The sequence below is a fragment of the Pteropus vampyrus genome, unplaced genomic scaffold (genome assembly GCF_000151845.1).
Source record: "Pteropus vampyrus isolate Shadow unplaced genomic scaffold, Pvam_2.0 Scaffold10, whole genome shotgun sequence".
NCBI classification, from domain to species: domain Eukaryota; kingdom Metazoa; phylum Chordata; class Mammalia; order Chiroptera; family Pteropodidae; genus Pteropus; species Pteropus vampyrus.
The window spans coordinates 2,505,509-2,522,694 of NW_011888791.1; the positions used below are offsets into that span (position 1 = coordinate 2,505,509).

The following is a 17,186-nucleotide window of genomic DNA, read 5'->3' on the forward strand; positions in this document are numbered from 1 at the left end:
GTATCTGGTCAATTTTTATAAATATTCCATGTATGCTTGAAAAAAAATGTACATTCTGCAGTTGTTGGAGGCAATGTTCTCTAAATGCCCACTAAGTCAAATTGTTAATCATGTTGTTCAATTATTTTATCTTTTTCTATTAATTGCTTAGAGGTATATTAAAACTTTCCAATGTAATGTGGATTTATAGTGCTATCAGCTTTTGGCTTAAATGTGTTTAAGGCTATGCTAATGAGTGCAGACAAATTAAATTAGCAAATTTATTTCTGGTGAACTGAACCAATTATCATTTTGAAATGATCTTTATATTTCTAATATTGCTTTTAACCTTTGTCTATTTAGTTTTCAATGGCTATTGTTAGTATCGATGTTGTTTATCTTTTCCCACATTTTTACTTTCAAGTTTTATGTAACCTGTGTGTCTCCTGTAATAGCATATAGTTGAACTTCGTTTTTTAATTCAGTCTGACAATCTTTGGCTTTTAAACAGAATAATTAGTAGACTGGCTATATTAATGGTCATAATTAATGGCTCCCTTGAATCCGTGATTTTGCAGCTAGGTAAAGTCTACCTCCAAGTCCCTTAAATCTTGCTCTGTGACTTGCTGTGACCAATAAAATGTGGGAAATGATGATGTATCAGTTCTTCACTTAGGCTTCAAGAGGCATTGCATGTTTCTGCTCTGTCTTCAAACCTTGCCTCTGCCATTAAAACAAGCCCGGGCAGATTTCTGGAGTATGACAGATCATGTGGAGATGAGACAAGTTGTTCCAACTAAAGTCTTTCCTAGACTAGGTTATAGCCAGCCAATCCCCAAACAAATGAGAGAGCCAGGCTAGATCAGCAGAGCTGCCTGCCCACAGGTGGCTGCAGATGCATGAGTTATAATTGCCTATGTATATCTTTATTAGCTTATAAGGCACACAAGAATAAGAACTTTGTCTTATCATCTTTATATCCCAAACACTTTGAATAGGGCCAGCCACAAAACAAATTTAGGATAAATGTGTGTGAGATGTATAAATGACGCAGTTAAAAGTTGTGTGGAATTTATTCCCTTTTTCTAGTGAAACAGTGAAATAGTAATTCTATAAAAACTATAGAAATTAAAGGTTACCTGGCATCACCCAGAATCGAAATCATACGGTACTGGGGTAACTCGGAAGATGATATGTGTGCTAGGATTCCAAAGAGCCTTTCAGCCATTATCATATCATTCTGTGTCACCTGAAGAGATATAATGGAGATGGGTCAAAAATGGCACAGTCTCTTAGCTTGATACAACTAAAATAATTCCAAAGAAATATCCAGATTTAAGTATTTTCTTTTTAGTCCAGGAAAGTACATTCTCCTGGACTACAAGAAGAGAGATCTCATTGATATTTCTCTTTCTTCCCTGAGCTTAACCAGAATGAAGATATACAAATGTGGCTCATGGTAATGGAGGATGACTGGAAGATGGTGAGTTAGCCCTGACTTAAAAGCTTTGTTTTCTGAGAATTATACTGAGGTACCTTAAATTCTTCATTTTTTTTTTTTTTTTCAGAAATCCTATAGCTTTTTGGAGTAGAATGATGTAGGGGGAAAAATTCTCACGTGCCAACGAAATAGATTTGTTTTAATATTGTTTCAAAGGTGTTGTTCAGATCTTGCTCTTATAAGGGTAATTTTATCCCTGCCTAAGAGATGGGAATGTTGGATTAGCAAGGACACTCCTGTTTATTATGTCTGTCTTTCATACTACATGGAATAACTTGTCACTGGTATTCCTTGTGAGGGCTCAATCCTCACAAGAAAATACTATCCAAGAAAATACTGAAAGCTAAAAGCAGGACTTGGATTAATATCTGGGCATATTTTATTTAATATAAAATAGGATTGTTTGCATTTTAAATACTATTAGTCTGTCTCTTTACTTCAGTGGTTCCCAACTAGGGGCCATTTTGGCCCCTAGTTAACACTTGGCAATCTCTAGAGACATTTTTGTTCATCACAGTTAGCGAAGGGGTGTTACTAGCATCTAGTGGATAGAGGCCAGGAATGCTGCTAAACATCCCACAATGCACAGGACAGACCCCACAACAAAGAATTACCTAGCCCAAAATGTCATCAGAGCTGAAGCTGAGAAACCCTGGTATAGTTAAAATTTGAATCTTTTCAAAATCCATTGTTAACACTAGTTATAATATATTTCAGGGCATTTTCTGAAAAATACCCGTAATTCACAAGCATCTTATACTCATGAATCAGTGCAGACTGATGCTATCCCCTCCCTTCCCTAGACTTTCATAGTTTAATGAAGTTGCTGTTCCCACAAATTTTTTTAGCTAACAACTAAGTTATGTGGTCTAATATAGTCACCTAGTGGCCAGTGCAGGCCACTACTCCATCTTTCCTTCTTGATGTTGATAATTCAATTTAACTCTGCCCAAAGCAGTATCATTCTTTCTTACACAAGAAGAAGTAGAAATATAGTATAACATTACAGTATATTGTCAAGGATGAGATAAGCAATTTTATTTTAAGTGTTTTATTAAAGGGTCAAATATCTTTAGCAATGATATTTTTGGAACTCTAAATCAGAATAAATTATGTTGTCTTTTTCTAATTCTTTTCTACTTTTTATAATTATATTATACTATTCCTTCCTCTTTGAAGGCTCTATATATAATAAATTATTTTACCTCTAGTAGCGAGTGATCCATGTCTGGATAAAACACTCTTTAGGGTTAATTGAGATAACAGTTTGGCTATTAAATGAGAGAGAATTACTTACCCATAGCCAAAATAATCACTCCACTTCCAGTCGAGGCTGGAACTGGAAGTAGCTTTGGAAACCTTTGGGATTAATTATTAGGTCTGACTAGAGACTCACGACCTTGAGAAAGTACCAAGAGGGTACATAAAGTACACAAGACTGAACCAAATCTTTTGAGAAATAGCTGGAGAAATTAATAGTCAGCTGAAGGTTACAGATATGCCCTGTTTTCAACAGATGGCAGATACTGTGGTCATGGGCCTATTATGGTTGATGTACATTTCTCATCTTCTTGTCCACTGACCCAGAGACCTCCAGTCTCCTAATAGTATGCTGGATTTTTGCAGTTCTAGGCCAGAGGTAACTCATAGTGTATCAGCTACAGGGAAACACAGTTGCTATTACCACCATGCTGCTAAAGTCCATTACAGTTCATCTTATAATAAGGAAGTCTTCTGAATTTTAAGAGATAATCACAATAAAACTAATGATATATTAATGATTTTTTTCCTTTGGAGGATTATTTAAGGTCATTTCAGGAATTCTGCAGCAGAGGAAGAAGCATAATTTTTCTCTTTGCTTCCAAAATAATATTTAAAGAGAACATGGTCTTTGAAGAACTGGGGGATTACCCTTGTGCCCAGCTTAGCAGAATCAATATGAAAAACAACCTTTTATTAATAATTCCTAGTTATTCAGGCTCCAGGCTTTAGTTATACACGCAGCTATGCCATAGGCAGTGGTTAGAAATTTAACAAAGCAGTACAGACATTTACTTATGCTTGTTTTATTTCCTTATCTCTCATTTTTTTCTCTGCTTTTATCTTTCCTCCTTTTTTTATTTCTCTTTCTCATCTCCTTTTCTTTTTAAATCACTCATCTTTCCCTGTGTGCCTTCTCATTTTTTTACCCATTTTATTCTTCCCTTCCTCTACCACGACCCTTACTAGTTGACATCTGGGTGTTACCTTCTGAAGCCTATTAACATGCCAGGCACTCTAAAAAGCAGTTTAAAAAATAACAAGATCACATTACCTAAATAACTGTTGTTGTTTTTTTCCTTTTAAACTGTCATTCTACCAACATTTTACTTTTCTGAATGCTTACAAACAACAGAAAAAATATTTACTATTCATCATGACCTGGTTACTATTTTATTTTCAAAATTTGTCTAGTGCTTTAGAAGTTTTTGGAAAAACAGATTTTTAGCTTTTTGACATTTAAAATGTCAAGATTTGAAAAAAAAGTACTTCTCAAAGTTGTATCAAAATTCTATCATACTTAAATTCCTGGCCATTTTTATGACTATTTCCTTAGAAAGGAACATTTTTATTTTATAGTTGACTTAGTGTTTAGCTTACCTCTGTCCCATTTATTTTCTGCATACTAAAATGGCTCAGTCTAAACAGTACATAGTATTTCCAGAGGGTAAAATTGACAACTGGATTTCCTTGAGGATCAATTGTCAGCTGATCAATGCGACGGAGCTGTGCTAATGCATTAAATTGCTGCAGCATTACAAGATTTGTTTCCTTGAATTTAAGGTGCTACAATAATAAAACACACAAAAAGAGAGGCTCGACATTAAGTTTAACCATCTTAAAATATTAACATTAAAGCTTCACCGATCATTCCCCAAGTAAATCTATAAACTTTAGGCTTAGCTAGTATGTTTTTAATTATATTAAGTCAGGTGAATGTACTAAACTTATATAACTTTAATCCATCTAATGCATCATCGATGAAATCCATTAATTCTTCTAATATTAAATTCAAAGTGATTCCTCTTCTGCAAAAGGACATCCCTCTAGCTATTAACAAACTAAGATTCTTTAAAAATTATATAAATATACAATATACAATAACATAAATATACAATAAATATACAATAACTCATTACAACAATTTTACATACTTTTTATTGAAATTAAATCTACAAAGGAAAGACTAGAAATGAAATTTTCAGAACTTTATAAATACAGGGCTCACAATGCCTCTGAGAGAACTAGTTAGCCTTTATACCTGTGTCTTGCCAATTATTATGTAGGTTAGTTAACATGGCTACAGGAAAATCAAGTAACTAAAACTGAAATGCTAATATAAGTGTTGTATCTGTGAAATTGGATGCTCTTTTCTAAACATACTATCTCCATTTCTATCTGTCTTCTTTATGAAGAATAATGTGGCAAAAGAAAAAACACTATAAAATGGCAGGTGAGAGAAATCACTTGGCTAACAGAGAAAAACAACAATAATAAAAACTTGAGAAGGAACTTTTTATGGAAAGCACAGTTTCTACAAATGCATACCAGTAAATAATACAAAAATACCATAACTGCAAAAGGCTAATTCTCAAAATAATTTTAACGAGCTACTAAAATTATTTTAAATGTTATTAGGGGACTACTGTGAAAATGATATAAAAATGTACATGTTCCATTAATATCAGGTATAATAAATGAATATATTAAATAGGGTTAGGTAGGGTCCTGTTGAATGTTTTATAAAGTATAAGTATATAATTTGAATAGAATTATATTAGTCCTTTATATTCCATGGAGAATCATTTTCTAGAGGGATCATTTCCAATATTAACAGAAAATTGCAAGGGCATTTATGAATACTAATTTAAATCCCAGATCCAGAAAATCAACACAAAAGCTTAGTCTCTCTGTCCAGAAACTGCATAAGTAAGGGTTAAAAACAGGTTTTTGGCCTAAACATATAAGTCATGCATGAGAATAATTCAAATATACTATTAAAAGGAAATGTTTACCAGAGAATTAGGGAACTTCATCTTCAATTTGGGAAGCACTTGGACTATCTCATCAAATTCTATGAAAGTGAAAGACACTGTTGTCACCATTCCTGCTGTTTGAACGCTCCAGTTCCGATCTAGAGATTCCAGTGCTCCTGAGCCATATAGGGAAAGTGTGTCCCCATCCACTTCAACAAGGTATGAGTCTGTTTCAGATAAATCTTGTAAAGTATTGGTGAGCACTGAGTCCAGAGATCTGGAAAACCCAATGTACAATTTTAAATGATAGTCTTGTCATGCAAAGTAAATAAGAGAATATAAAGACCTGGTGGGAAAGGTATTTGAAATTCTATATTCACTTTTTCATTTCAATAATTAAACCCAGAGCCCCAAAGACTAATTTTTAATGGAATATCTGGAAGTTTTATATTCTTCCAGTCATATATTTTAATTCAAAAAGAGACACATGAATAAAAAAACCCACCTTTTTACCCAGATTACTTATGTCAATGAACGATAGTTGACATTTAATTTTAAAACAATCCTTTTTAATTTAATTTTATTTATTATTAGCTTCAAGTGTACAGCACATTGGTTAGACATTTGTATAGTTTATGAAATGATCTCCCTGATTGCTCTTTCTCTCCTTTGGCTCTACACCTAGGCATTACATTAATGCTGACTACATTCCATTAAATGTATATCTTTTCATGTCAATACGAATAAGTTTTCCTAATCTATAAAGCATTCCATTGTCTGGCTGAAAAAAACAACAACACATTTTACAAAACACCATTTCTATATTAAGAACCATAAAACACAAAAATATGTTTATAAAACACTTGGGAAGACATAAATTAACTATTAACAATAGTTTATCTCTCAGAAGTTAGATTAAGGGGTAACTTTGACTTTCTATTTTTGAATACTTCGGTGTTGTTTGAAATTGTATACATGTATACTATAATTATAAGCAGTAAAATTAATCATTTCCTCATTTTGAAATAAGAAATGATAAAAACAACCCACTATTTACTCTATATTATATATAGTACATATATATGCATAAACATGTATATACAATATATATGTACACAAAATTACTTCACATATCCTCCTCAATTTAACAGTTATTATTTCCAAAGTAGGAGCCACATTTTCTGTAAAGTTACCTAAATGACAGCCAGAGAAGAAAAGAAATAGCTTGATCCAACTCAAATTTTCTGATTTGTGAATAGAGACATAACTATTTATTTTACTCAGTCTCAAAACACAAACAATGCTTGGCTTTGGTCCACGTGTTTTCATTCAGACAGCATTTATTTGCCTTTACTGATACTAATGCTTTGCTCTCCTTTGTGCTCCTGTGGACTTCTGTACACTCCTTCAATACATCACTTCTTAAACTGCATCATAATTACATGTTTACAATTTTGCTTTCTCTATCAGATAGTGAGTTCCTCGAGGCTAAAGACTATCTTTCCTTATCTTTGGGGATTCTGGGTCTTAGTAATGGGATTTTCACAATGAATGTTGAATGATCACATTAGTAAAGATCTTCAAAATTTTTATAATGCTGATGTTGTGAGATAAGACTGACAAACCATCACCCTATTGGTTTATCACAGTTTACTAGACTTACATGAACGTATTTCAGAGGCACCAGTTAATCTGTAACATTTGTCTATACAATAACAAGCTGCATAATAACATCAGTCAACATCAGTCAACAAGTGAATATGCAACCAAGAAAATATAAAAAGGCTTGATTTCTGCTAGACTAGTGCTTAAGACACTGATTATCATCTGACAATAATCAAACACTCAATGGGCAGTAGTATATGAATAATCTTAAATGATAACCCGATAGAAGTAAGGCAGATAATGGAACAAAAATGAGAATTAAGAGTTCATTACATTGTGCTTTGTGTAATAGCTTTGTGTGGAGCTATGTAGAGCACAAAATCATTTCTGGAATAAAAGAAAGGACAGGAGCTACATTTCACTGCCACTAAAACAAAGAAGGTTCGATAAAAAGGGAGCATACCTCTGTTTTAGCACTTCCTATACCTCTGTTTTAGCACTTCCTATCTTTAGCACAGTGCAGTTACCTATTTACTTGTCTGTCTCTCTCACTAAATATCGTGATCCTTGCAGGCTTGAACTTGGTCATATTACTGTAGTAGGTCCAGCATCTAGCACAGCTACTGGCACATGTTGTGCTCAATAAATATTTCTTAAGTGAATTAATGAAACGAGACAATTACGAAGCTTTTCTATGAATATCTAGTGAATCTTATGAAGGATTCCCAACCATGAACTGTGGTTTGATCGAAAGGATAGAATCAGTGATACAGACACAGATCGGGTTAACAAGAAGTTTTCTCAGGTAAGGCAATGACAAATAATGAAGAGGTAAGGTCAAGTGATGCCTGATGGCCATGATACCAAGCAAAAGAAGTTTGTTTTAATGTAAACATAATGGGAAATCAGAGCTATATACCAAAAACATGAATAAATCCATTGAGAAGTGGTGTTGTTTAATACCATATATTTGTAAGTGTCTTGCTTTTCTTTTTCCATATGATTAAAAGTTTAAGAATATAAACCATAAAAGCTTACTATCAGAATCAGAAAGGGATTATTTATTTTGCTTAAAGGTTTGTCGAGCAAACTGTTGGGAAAATAAGTGAAATTATAAGCAAGCCAAGACTCAGCAAAACAGTTATATAGTTACAAAACAAAGCAGAAGTAATCTCCAATATTTATATCTCACACGGACATTCAGTAAAAACAAACGGCAAGTTTGCTGGGATGTAGGCAGGTTTATCCTTCTCAATATGAAATACAGCACTTGTTAAATAAGTCGTTTAATACTTAATCTACATCAGTTATTTTCTGAATGAGGCTTAAGTTTAGCCTCTGGCCAATATGGAACAGAGGAACATGCTCTTCAGGGAAGGTATGCTCTGGTTTCCACAAAAAAATAACTTAGAAAGTTTGCTAATCAATGTCTCTATGTTGGGATTGTCCTTTCAGTTTTCCTTGCATGTTTCAAAATATGTCCAGGTCTTTTTAGTCATACATACATGCGTATTATTTTATTTGTTCATTCATTCATTTATTCACCAAACATTTGTTGAAAGCCCACTATATACCAGGCATTATATATATCCTAACAATTGTGGTACAGGCAACTAAATCATCTGTATTAATAAGGACAATCAATATAGAAATCATGTACAAGTTTTTAGATCAAAATTTTTCTTCACTTTTATTGGGCTATAGTTCCAGAAATATAAATGCTCTAATCATACGCTGCAATTAATTTAATAAACACATGGGATATAATTTCTAAAAAAAAAAAAAGACCTCAACTTCATTAAACAAATAGGTTAATCTGAAGAGTTCATTATGTGTTAGGTATTGTAGTAGGTACTAAAATTAAAACAACAAATTAAGACTTATTTGTCCTTAAAGAACTTCTACTCTGAATGGAGGGTGGAAAGCAAGATAAATATATACATTAACTCTAATATAAAATACTCTTATTGTCATATAATGAATATTTAAATGATAAACTATGGAAATACAGAGGAAGAAATGACTAATTCTTCTAAAAGGGAGAAATCAAGTTTCAAAAGGAGGTAGTATTTGAACTGGTCCTTGAAAGATGAATAGTAGAATTATATCTTAAGTAAAAGAGCAATGTATTTTGGGTAAGAAAAACAGAATGAAGAAAGGCATAGAAGCCTAATTATGTACACTTTCAGTTAAGAACAATTTCAATATGGCTGGAATACTAAAATATATGTGGAGAGTAGTAGCTGAAGATGAAGCTAAAAATCATATTTCATCCAATAAGTTTGAGGAGTAGAAAACAATTTTTGAATAAAAAAATGATACGATCATATTCAACACAAGTTTTTAAGCACCTACAATGTGCCATGCATAGAGCTAGGTGCTGGTGCTGGGGATACAAAGATGAATAAGATTATGTTCTCTAGCCTCAAAGATCCATTTGAGACAGGTAAGTTGGTCAATTTTGTGGAGAACATAGGAAGGAGAGGTTGAATGAATGGAGATTAGTAGGAAAATTAGTGCAATAGTATCAACTAGACCATATAAAAGCATAACCAAAAAGAGCATGGTGTAGTAGAAATAGCATTGGCAGAAAACCAGAAAGACCTTAGTTCAAATCCTAGATATGCCATTGATAAACAAATGACTTTTTGGGCAAGTTATTTAATTTCTTTGTAGTTTCAGTTTCCTTGTATGTAATGGTGATCATAATACATATTTTTTCAGAGTTGTTATGGAGACTAGAAATCATATCTTAAACTGTACTTCATGCTTACCTCAATGTAGTTTAGTGATTATTATTAATAAAAGAAAAGAACATAAATATACCAGATATTTTAGAGAAAATAAAAGTAGGACTTACTCGATTGTGGGGACTGCAGGACAGGAAGGAATCAAGTGCAATTCAAATGTTTTAGAGTAGGTGACTGGGTCACCTGGCCCAGTTTTCTACCCACCTAGTCTAAATTTATGCTCTAAGAAATGTGGTATTCTTCTATGGAAGATCCATGCTTTAAAATTTGTTTTCCAATGAAGGCCAATACAATTCCATGGATATTTCCCAACTCAAACATTATTTATGTAACACTAGGCAGTCTGCCATCAAATAGGCATTCTCTTCAAGATCGTTAGTGGTTAATTATAAGTTCAAACTTTCATTTATTCAACTCAACTTTTATATAAGAATGAATCAGAAAAAATGTTATGCCTTCATGATTACTGCAAGATAAGGTGACTAATTTACATATATTTTTAAATTTATTTTTCAATTACAGTTGACAAACAATATTGTATTTATTTCAGTTGTACAACACAGTGATTAGTTAGTTATATACTTAACAAAGTACAGGATGATTAGCTTAATGTAAAAAAAAAGTAATGAGTCCCCGAAAGCCAGGCTAAATGGAGAATATACTCTTAAATGCCTAAATGGAAAAAAGACAATATTTCAGAGGATTATGGGTTCTTTTGGTTTGTTTTAAAAATAACTTTATATTTTCTATAACAGGCTAAAACAGAAAGACTTAAAATATTTCCAAAGATTATTTTCCCAATGAATAAGTGGTGCTGATTCCTGTAATAATGTATTTTATGAATTTCTATTACAACATTCATAGGTGTGGAAATTCATTTTATGCATTATATTTTATTATAGTATTATTGGCTAAAATACCACAGTGTTCATAGACAGGAAATGACCAAAAATAAACCAGCTTCACTGCATGCATCCAATGTAAGCAAAAAAAAACATTACACCAAGTACTTTCCCATTTCTGGCAGGGGAAAGAAACCTGCAATATGTCATTTTACTGTAGAGCTGTCCCAAGTACAGTGAACAGTGAAATCATTAATGGGATATAGCAAGGTTTTATGGAGTTTCTTCCCTTTATGTGCCCATAATTTTTTCATGGATACTTGTTTCCAGGCATTTAGTTACACACCCATAAGCCAAAGGTCACAGACATTGTAATGCAAGAATCAGCCACCTTTTTGGCATTATGAAATACTACAGACTATAAATGGGATTGTTAAAAATAGAATACTTTATGTCATATAAAAAACAAATCAGAATCCCAAGGAAGAAACTTTGTGGCCCTTTGACTTGCTTTCTACATTCAAAAAGAGTCACGCTTATATCATTCCAGAAAGATGAAATTTAATTATATTTTTAAAGGCTTACAGATAATGTAGTAATACAACTTATAATATTTAAAACATTTTGCTTGGTATTTTCAGATAAAGTAGTACATGTGTTTGAAACCTCTCCCTCTGAGACCCCATTAATAATTAAAATGGTATAAACCCACAACAACAAGTACAAAGTGGGGGGACAACCTGCAGCAAAAAGTTTCAGCAAATTTCTAAAAGCTAGAAAGTGAAGAATGTTGAGTGATGATGAAGGACAAAAGAAGCTATAGCTTTGACAACGCACTGGTGACAAGAACAAAGATGGCAGCTAACATGCCCAGTAGAGCTTTGGAAAGGAAAGAACAGTAGATATGATGGAAGATGGGAGTGAGAAGTGGGACTGAACACAGGAACATTAACTGAAGATCTATAAAAGGATCTTACTATCTACTTCTCCCACTGCCAATAAAACAGGCAGAGTGGCACTGCAGATCAGCAGAGAAAAGAAAGAACAATTAATAAATAATACTAGGGCAACTGGTTATTCCTACAAGGAAACAAACAAATCAGATTTTAATCTCAAACTTAAAAATCAATTCCAGGTGTAATAAAGACTAAACTATGAAAGGCCAAATTTTAACCCATTAGAAAGACAAAATGGGAGAATATTTTTATAATCTCACTGTAGTAGAAGATTTTTTTTCCTTAAACACAGTCTAAGCGGGTAAACCATAAAAGGAAAGGTATACATATTGGTATCTTCAAAATATAAATGGTATTTAAAGTCAAAGACATATGTGAAATTGTTTAAGGGTAAAGCCGAGAGTGAGAAGAGGACCCAGTACCAAAATCAAAGCAACTCTACCATCTAGAGTTTGAGAGGCCAGAATTACTTGAGGATATGAGAAAGAAACATAATATAAGAAAAAAACTCTTACATTAATGATACAGCAGCAATGACATTTTAAAATTATTGTTAAAAGATTAAAAAGAAAAAAACAAAAGCTACTAGTAATATGATATAAAATAATAAAGAAAATAATGAGATCATTTAAGTCAGGGAGGCTAAATTAGGTCAGGGAGATAGTTGGCGTCAAGAAGATAAATAAGAAGTTCAAAGAAATTGGAATGTAGTAAAGGCAGCACAAGTTTTTTGTTCAATTAAAAAAAGACAGGCAATAAGAAACCCCAGATAAATACAAACTATGTAAGAAAGGAATGGTTCATGTATGAAGCAAACTAAAGTATGGTATGATTTTGAACAATTTTTGAAGTGTAATTAAGGGGGAGGGGTTATTTGAATTCAAAGATTAGTTTTGAGTGGTTTAAGAAGCAGAAAATGAGATATAGTCATGGTACACTACTTAACTTTCACCTAAAAATAGTTACATGAGTTGCAAAACCACAGAAACTAAAACACTGTTTCCTAGTTTTCAATCTTTAGAAGATGTTAACTGACAAATATTATGATTCTAGAACAGATAGACATTATCTTGATCTTGAAATGAAAAAGCATAGCTCATAGAGTATAGCAAAATTAGAGTTCCAAAGAAGAGAAAACAATACAGTAGGGAACTCCAAAACTCCATCCCTCTATAAAAGCAACTAATATGCTAGCAAAAACTGCCAGAATCAATTTTTTCAGAACTCTGGAATCTAACCGCCCCAAATTACAACAACCAAGAGAATGCTTAAGAAAACAATGCTGAATTTCAATAAGAGAGTTCGGTGCCATTTTAGCTTACTCTGTTACCATCTCCTACTCCCCAGCTCAGTGGTAGCCTTGAAGATGGCAGCCCACATTCTTTGTGTAGGTTGCTGGTACCAGAGGAAGTAATACATAGCCTGCTCTCAAAAAATTATGGTTGTGTGTTTTGACATGCTTAGTGGCTCCCTGAAGAACCAGCTCAAGGGCTTGCCTTTTTCTGACCTGCCTCAAAGCTTCCTCATAACTGAGGTGGCTTCCTGGGTTACATTTGTTAAAAGAATTCGAAGGCAAAAATGTAAAAGCTGCTACCACATGTGACAAATAATGACAGACAAAAAACAAAAACAAAAAAAGCCTGAGGAAGAAGAGGCTGAGGAAGGAGATACTTGGGGAAATAAGGGCTTTGAGAAACTCCTGTATATTTCAGGGAATCCAGCATGCCACATTCATGTCCAGGGCTGGACACATGCTCAGAAAAGACCTGAGAAGACCCTAGGCAATCACCTCTAACTGCTGAAAAACAAAGAATCTTGAAGGCAGCAAGAGAGAAGTGAATGGTTATATACAAGGGATCCTCAAGAAGATTAACATCTAATTTCTCATTAGAAACCACTGAGGGCTGAAGGCAGTAGAATGACTGTCAATCAAGTACTGAAAGAAAAAAATTGTCAACCAAGAATTCTATGTCCAGCAAAACTATACTTCAAAAATAAGGGAGACATCAAGACATTCCTAGATAGATAAACTAAAGCTGTGAGAATTCACTGCTAGTATACCTGCCCTACAAGAAATGATAAAGTAGTCCTCCTTTTGACTGAAATAAGAGAACACTGAAGAATAACTCAAAGCCATATGAAAAATAAAAAATGCCAGGAAAAGTAATTACACAGGTAAAAATAAAAGCCAGTATCACTATATTTTTCATTGATAGCTCCTTTTTATAACATGTTTTAATAGATAAATGCATAAAATAATAATAATTATAAATCTATGTTAATGTGCATGGACGTATAAAGATGAAATCTGTGACAAAAACAACATAAAGGGGGTGGAGTTATGTATAAACAAAGCTTTTGTAGTACTGCAACCAAATTGGTATTAATGCAAACTAAACTGTTATAAATTAAGATGTTAATTGTAATCTTCAGGGTGATAATTAAGAAAATAACAAAAAATGAGAAGGGAATCAAAATGGTACACTAAACAATCAATTAAACACAAAAGAAAAAGTAATGGAAGAACTGAGGAACAAACAAAGATACATAACAGACATAAAACAAATAGCAAAATGACAGAAATAGTCCTTTCTCAACAGGATTTGATTAAATTCTCCAGCTAAAAGGCAGATATTAGCAGAATTGATTTAAAAAACATGATTCAACTATCTGCCATCTACAAGATAAAAAGATGCAAGCATATTAAAATTGAAAGAATGGGAAAAGATATTCCATCCAAACAATAACCAAAAGTGAGCTGGAATGGCCACTAGTATCAGTCAAAATAGGTGTTATATCAAAAACTGTTACAAGAGACATAAAAGAACATCTTATATTGATAAAAAGGTCAATCTATCAGGAAGGTGTAACAATTATAAGCATATGTACACTTACTACCCAAAATACATGAAGCAAAACTGATGGGAGAAACGGTTCTACAATAATAGTTAGAGACTTCAATACCCTATTTTCAGTAATGGATAGAGTAACAGGGCAGAAGATCAATAAGGAAATTAAAGACTTGAAGAACACTATAAACCAACTAGATCTAACAGACATATATAGAAGACTTTACTCAACAACAGTTAGATTATGCATTCTTTTCAAGTCACATGGAACATTCTTTAGGATGGACCATATGTTAAGCCACAAAACAAGTCTCAATAAATTATGAAAGACTGAACTCACACGAAACATCTTCAGAACACAGTGGAATGAAACTCGAAATCAATAACAGAAGGAATGTGGAAAATTCACAAATATGAGGAAATTAAACAACATACTCTTAAACAATCAGTGAGTCAAGAAAGAAATCACAAGGGAAATTAGAAAAGTATGGCTGAAGCAGTTGCAATGTGAAAAGGTGGGAGGAGGAATAAAAAGGATAAACTTCTCTTGCACAGTGCAGACTTGACAGCTACTATCTATAGCAGATAGAACAAGAAACAGGTTTAACCGTATATTATGAAAGTTAACCAGTGAAAGAATTATAGGTATATAGTATTGGGAAGAGAGAAAGTGATGAGCCAAATTCTCATCTATTATAGCAAAAATTATACTTAAATCTTATGAATCAAGAAATAGCATAATACATATTTAGAGGTTTGGTATAAAAGGAGTCAGCAAGATACACCTGAAAAAGAAAAGTTGCCACACTGGTAAAAGGAAAATCAGGTGAATGTGTTATCAAGAAAGTCAAGGCAAAGAGCCTTTCAACAATGAAGACTATCAACTATGTCAAATGGTGTGGAGAGTTCAAGTAAAATAAGGACATAAAGTTCAAAGTCAATCTGGATCCTCTGGTTAAGAGCCCTGGTGTAGGCATATACAAGGTATAATATTTTAGAAATATTTCTTCCTTTCTGATACAAGAGATTTTATAGGCGTCTGTAAAACACAAAGTAGAGAATGTATCTACAACCAGAAGTTATAAGTAACCTATTTTGTATTATAGTCTTCATCAATAATAATTCACTATCTCTAAAGTTTTCTTTCTCCAGCTTCATATATAAATATAAAGCCTCCTTGATTTAATAGTTTTTAAGTCATTAAAAAGGGTCAGACCAAGATAATGTAACGGTGTCTCCATGGCACTTTGAACTTACATCGGTAGAAGCTAAATATTTTGCCAGAAATTGTGGATCCCTTTCCTAATGTTTCAGTTAATGCTCTCCACACCCTCTTCATTGAACCCATACATCACTTTTCCCATCTCTCCCAAACTCTTCCTTTGTGCTCCCTGCTTAAAAAGCCTCTGATTTTGTGGAATTCCTAATAAAAATTCTGAAACTCTTGGCAGTAACTACAAGGCACAACTATTTGCACAACAGATACTTCCTCTTCCTCTTGGTACTGATTGCTTGTTTTTGAGACCATAAAAGTGAAGACTATAATTTTAAATTATTTTAGAGGGTCACAGAATTTTTGGCCATATGCTGCTTAAATAGTGTAAAGTCACATTAATAGACTAGAATCCACTTATCAGAGATAGTTTTGCCAGGTAAAAGAGTCAATAAACAAAGACACTTTTACTAATCTTTTCAAAGAACTAGCTCTTGGTTGCATTAATTTTTTCCTATTATCTTTTTGTTCTCTATTTCATTTAATTCTGCTCTAATTTTCATTATTTCTGTCCTTCTTCTGACTTTAGGCTTCATTTGTTCTTCTTTTTCTAGTTCTTTAAGATGTAATGATAGGTTATTTGGGATTTTTCTTGTTTCTTGAGATAGGCCTGTAATGCTATAAACTTCCCTCTTATTACTGCTTTTGCTGTATCCTGAAAGTTTTGATATGTTGTATTGTCATTCTCATTCATCTCAATGTGTTTTTTGATCCTTTATTTCTTTTTTTGACCCAGTCATTGTTTAGTAGCATGTTGTTTAATCTCCACTTCCTGCTTTCTTTTTGCAGTTGATATCTAATTTCAAAGCATCGTGGTCAGAGAATATGCTTGGTATGATTTCAGTCTTCTTAAATTTGTTGAGGCCAATTTTGTGTCCCAACATATGGTTTATCTTTGAGAATGTTCCACGTGTACTAAAGAAGAATGGATAATCTGGTGTTCTGGGAAGAAAGGTTCTATAAATGTTGATTATATCCATTTGGTCTAATGTGTCATTTAAGGCCGATATTTCCTTATTGATTTTCTTTTTGAATGAACTACCTATAGCTGTCAACAGGGTATTTAGGTCCCCTACTATAATATGTTCTTGTCAGTTTCTCTTTAGTTCTGTTAGTAGTTGCTTTTTATGTTTGGTGCTCCCTGATTGGGTGCATATACATTGATGTGTTATGCCTTGCTGATGTATTGTCCTCTTGATAAACCTTTGGCTAGACTTACTATGGAAAAAAGACAAAAGACTCAAATAAAAAAATCAGAAATAAAAGAGAAGTTACGATGGATACCACAGAAATACAGAGGGTCATACAAGAATATTATGAAAGACTATATGCCACCAAATTCAATAACCTAGAAGAAATGGACAAGTTTTTAGAAATGCATAACCTCCCCAGACTGAATCATGAAGAACTGAAAA

General features: G+C 33.0%; 1 protein-coding gene across 9 annotated transcripts in view; it reads right to left on the minus strand.

Moving 5' to 3' along the window:
* Positions 1-17,186, minus strand: part of LRRC49 (leucine rich repeat containing 49) — a 131,209-nt gene that overhangs the window by 11,584 nt on the left and 102,439 nt on the right. For all 9 annotated transcript variants that reach the window (XM_011375842.2, XM_011375832.2, XM_023521916.1 and 6 more), the window contains 3 exons: positions 5,536-5,773; positions 4,121-4,306; positions 1,119-1,228 (listed from right to left, as the gene is read on the minus strand). In XM_011375842.2, coding sequence (XP_011374144.1) covers positions 1,119-1,228; positions 4,121-4,306; positions 5,536-5,773 — 534 coding nt within the window. The remainder of the gene's footprint in view (positions 1-1,118; positions 1,229-4,120; positions 4,307-5,535; positions 5,774-17,186) is intronic.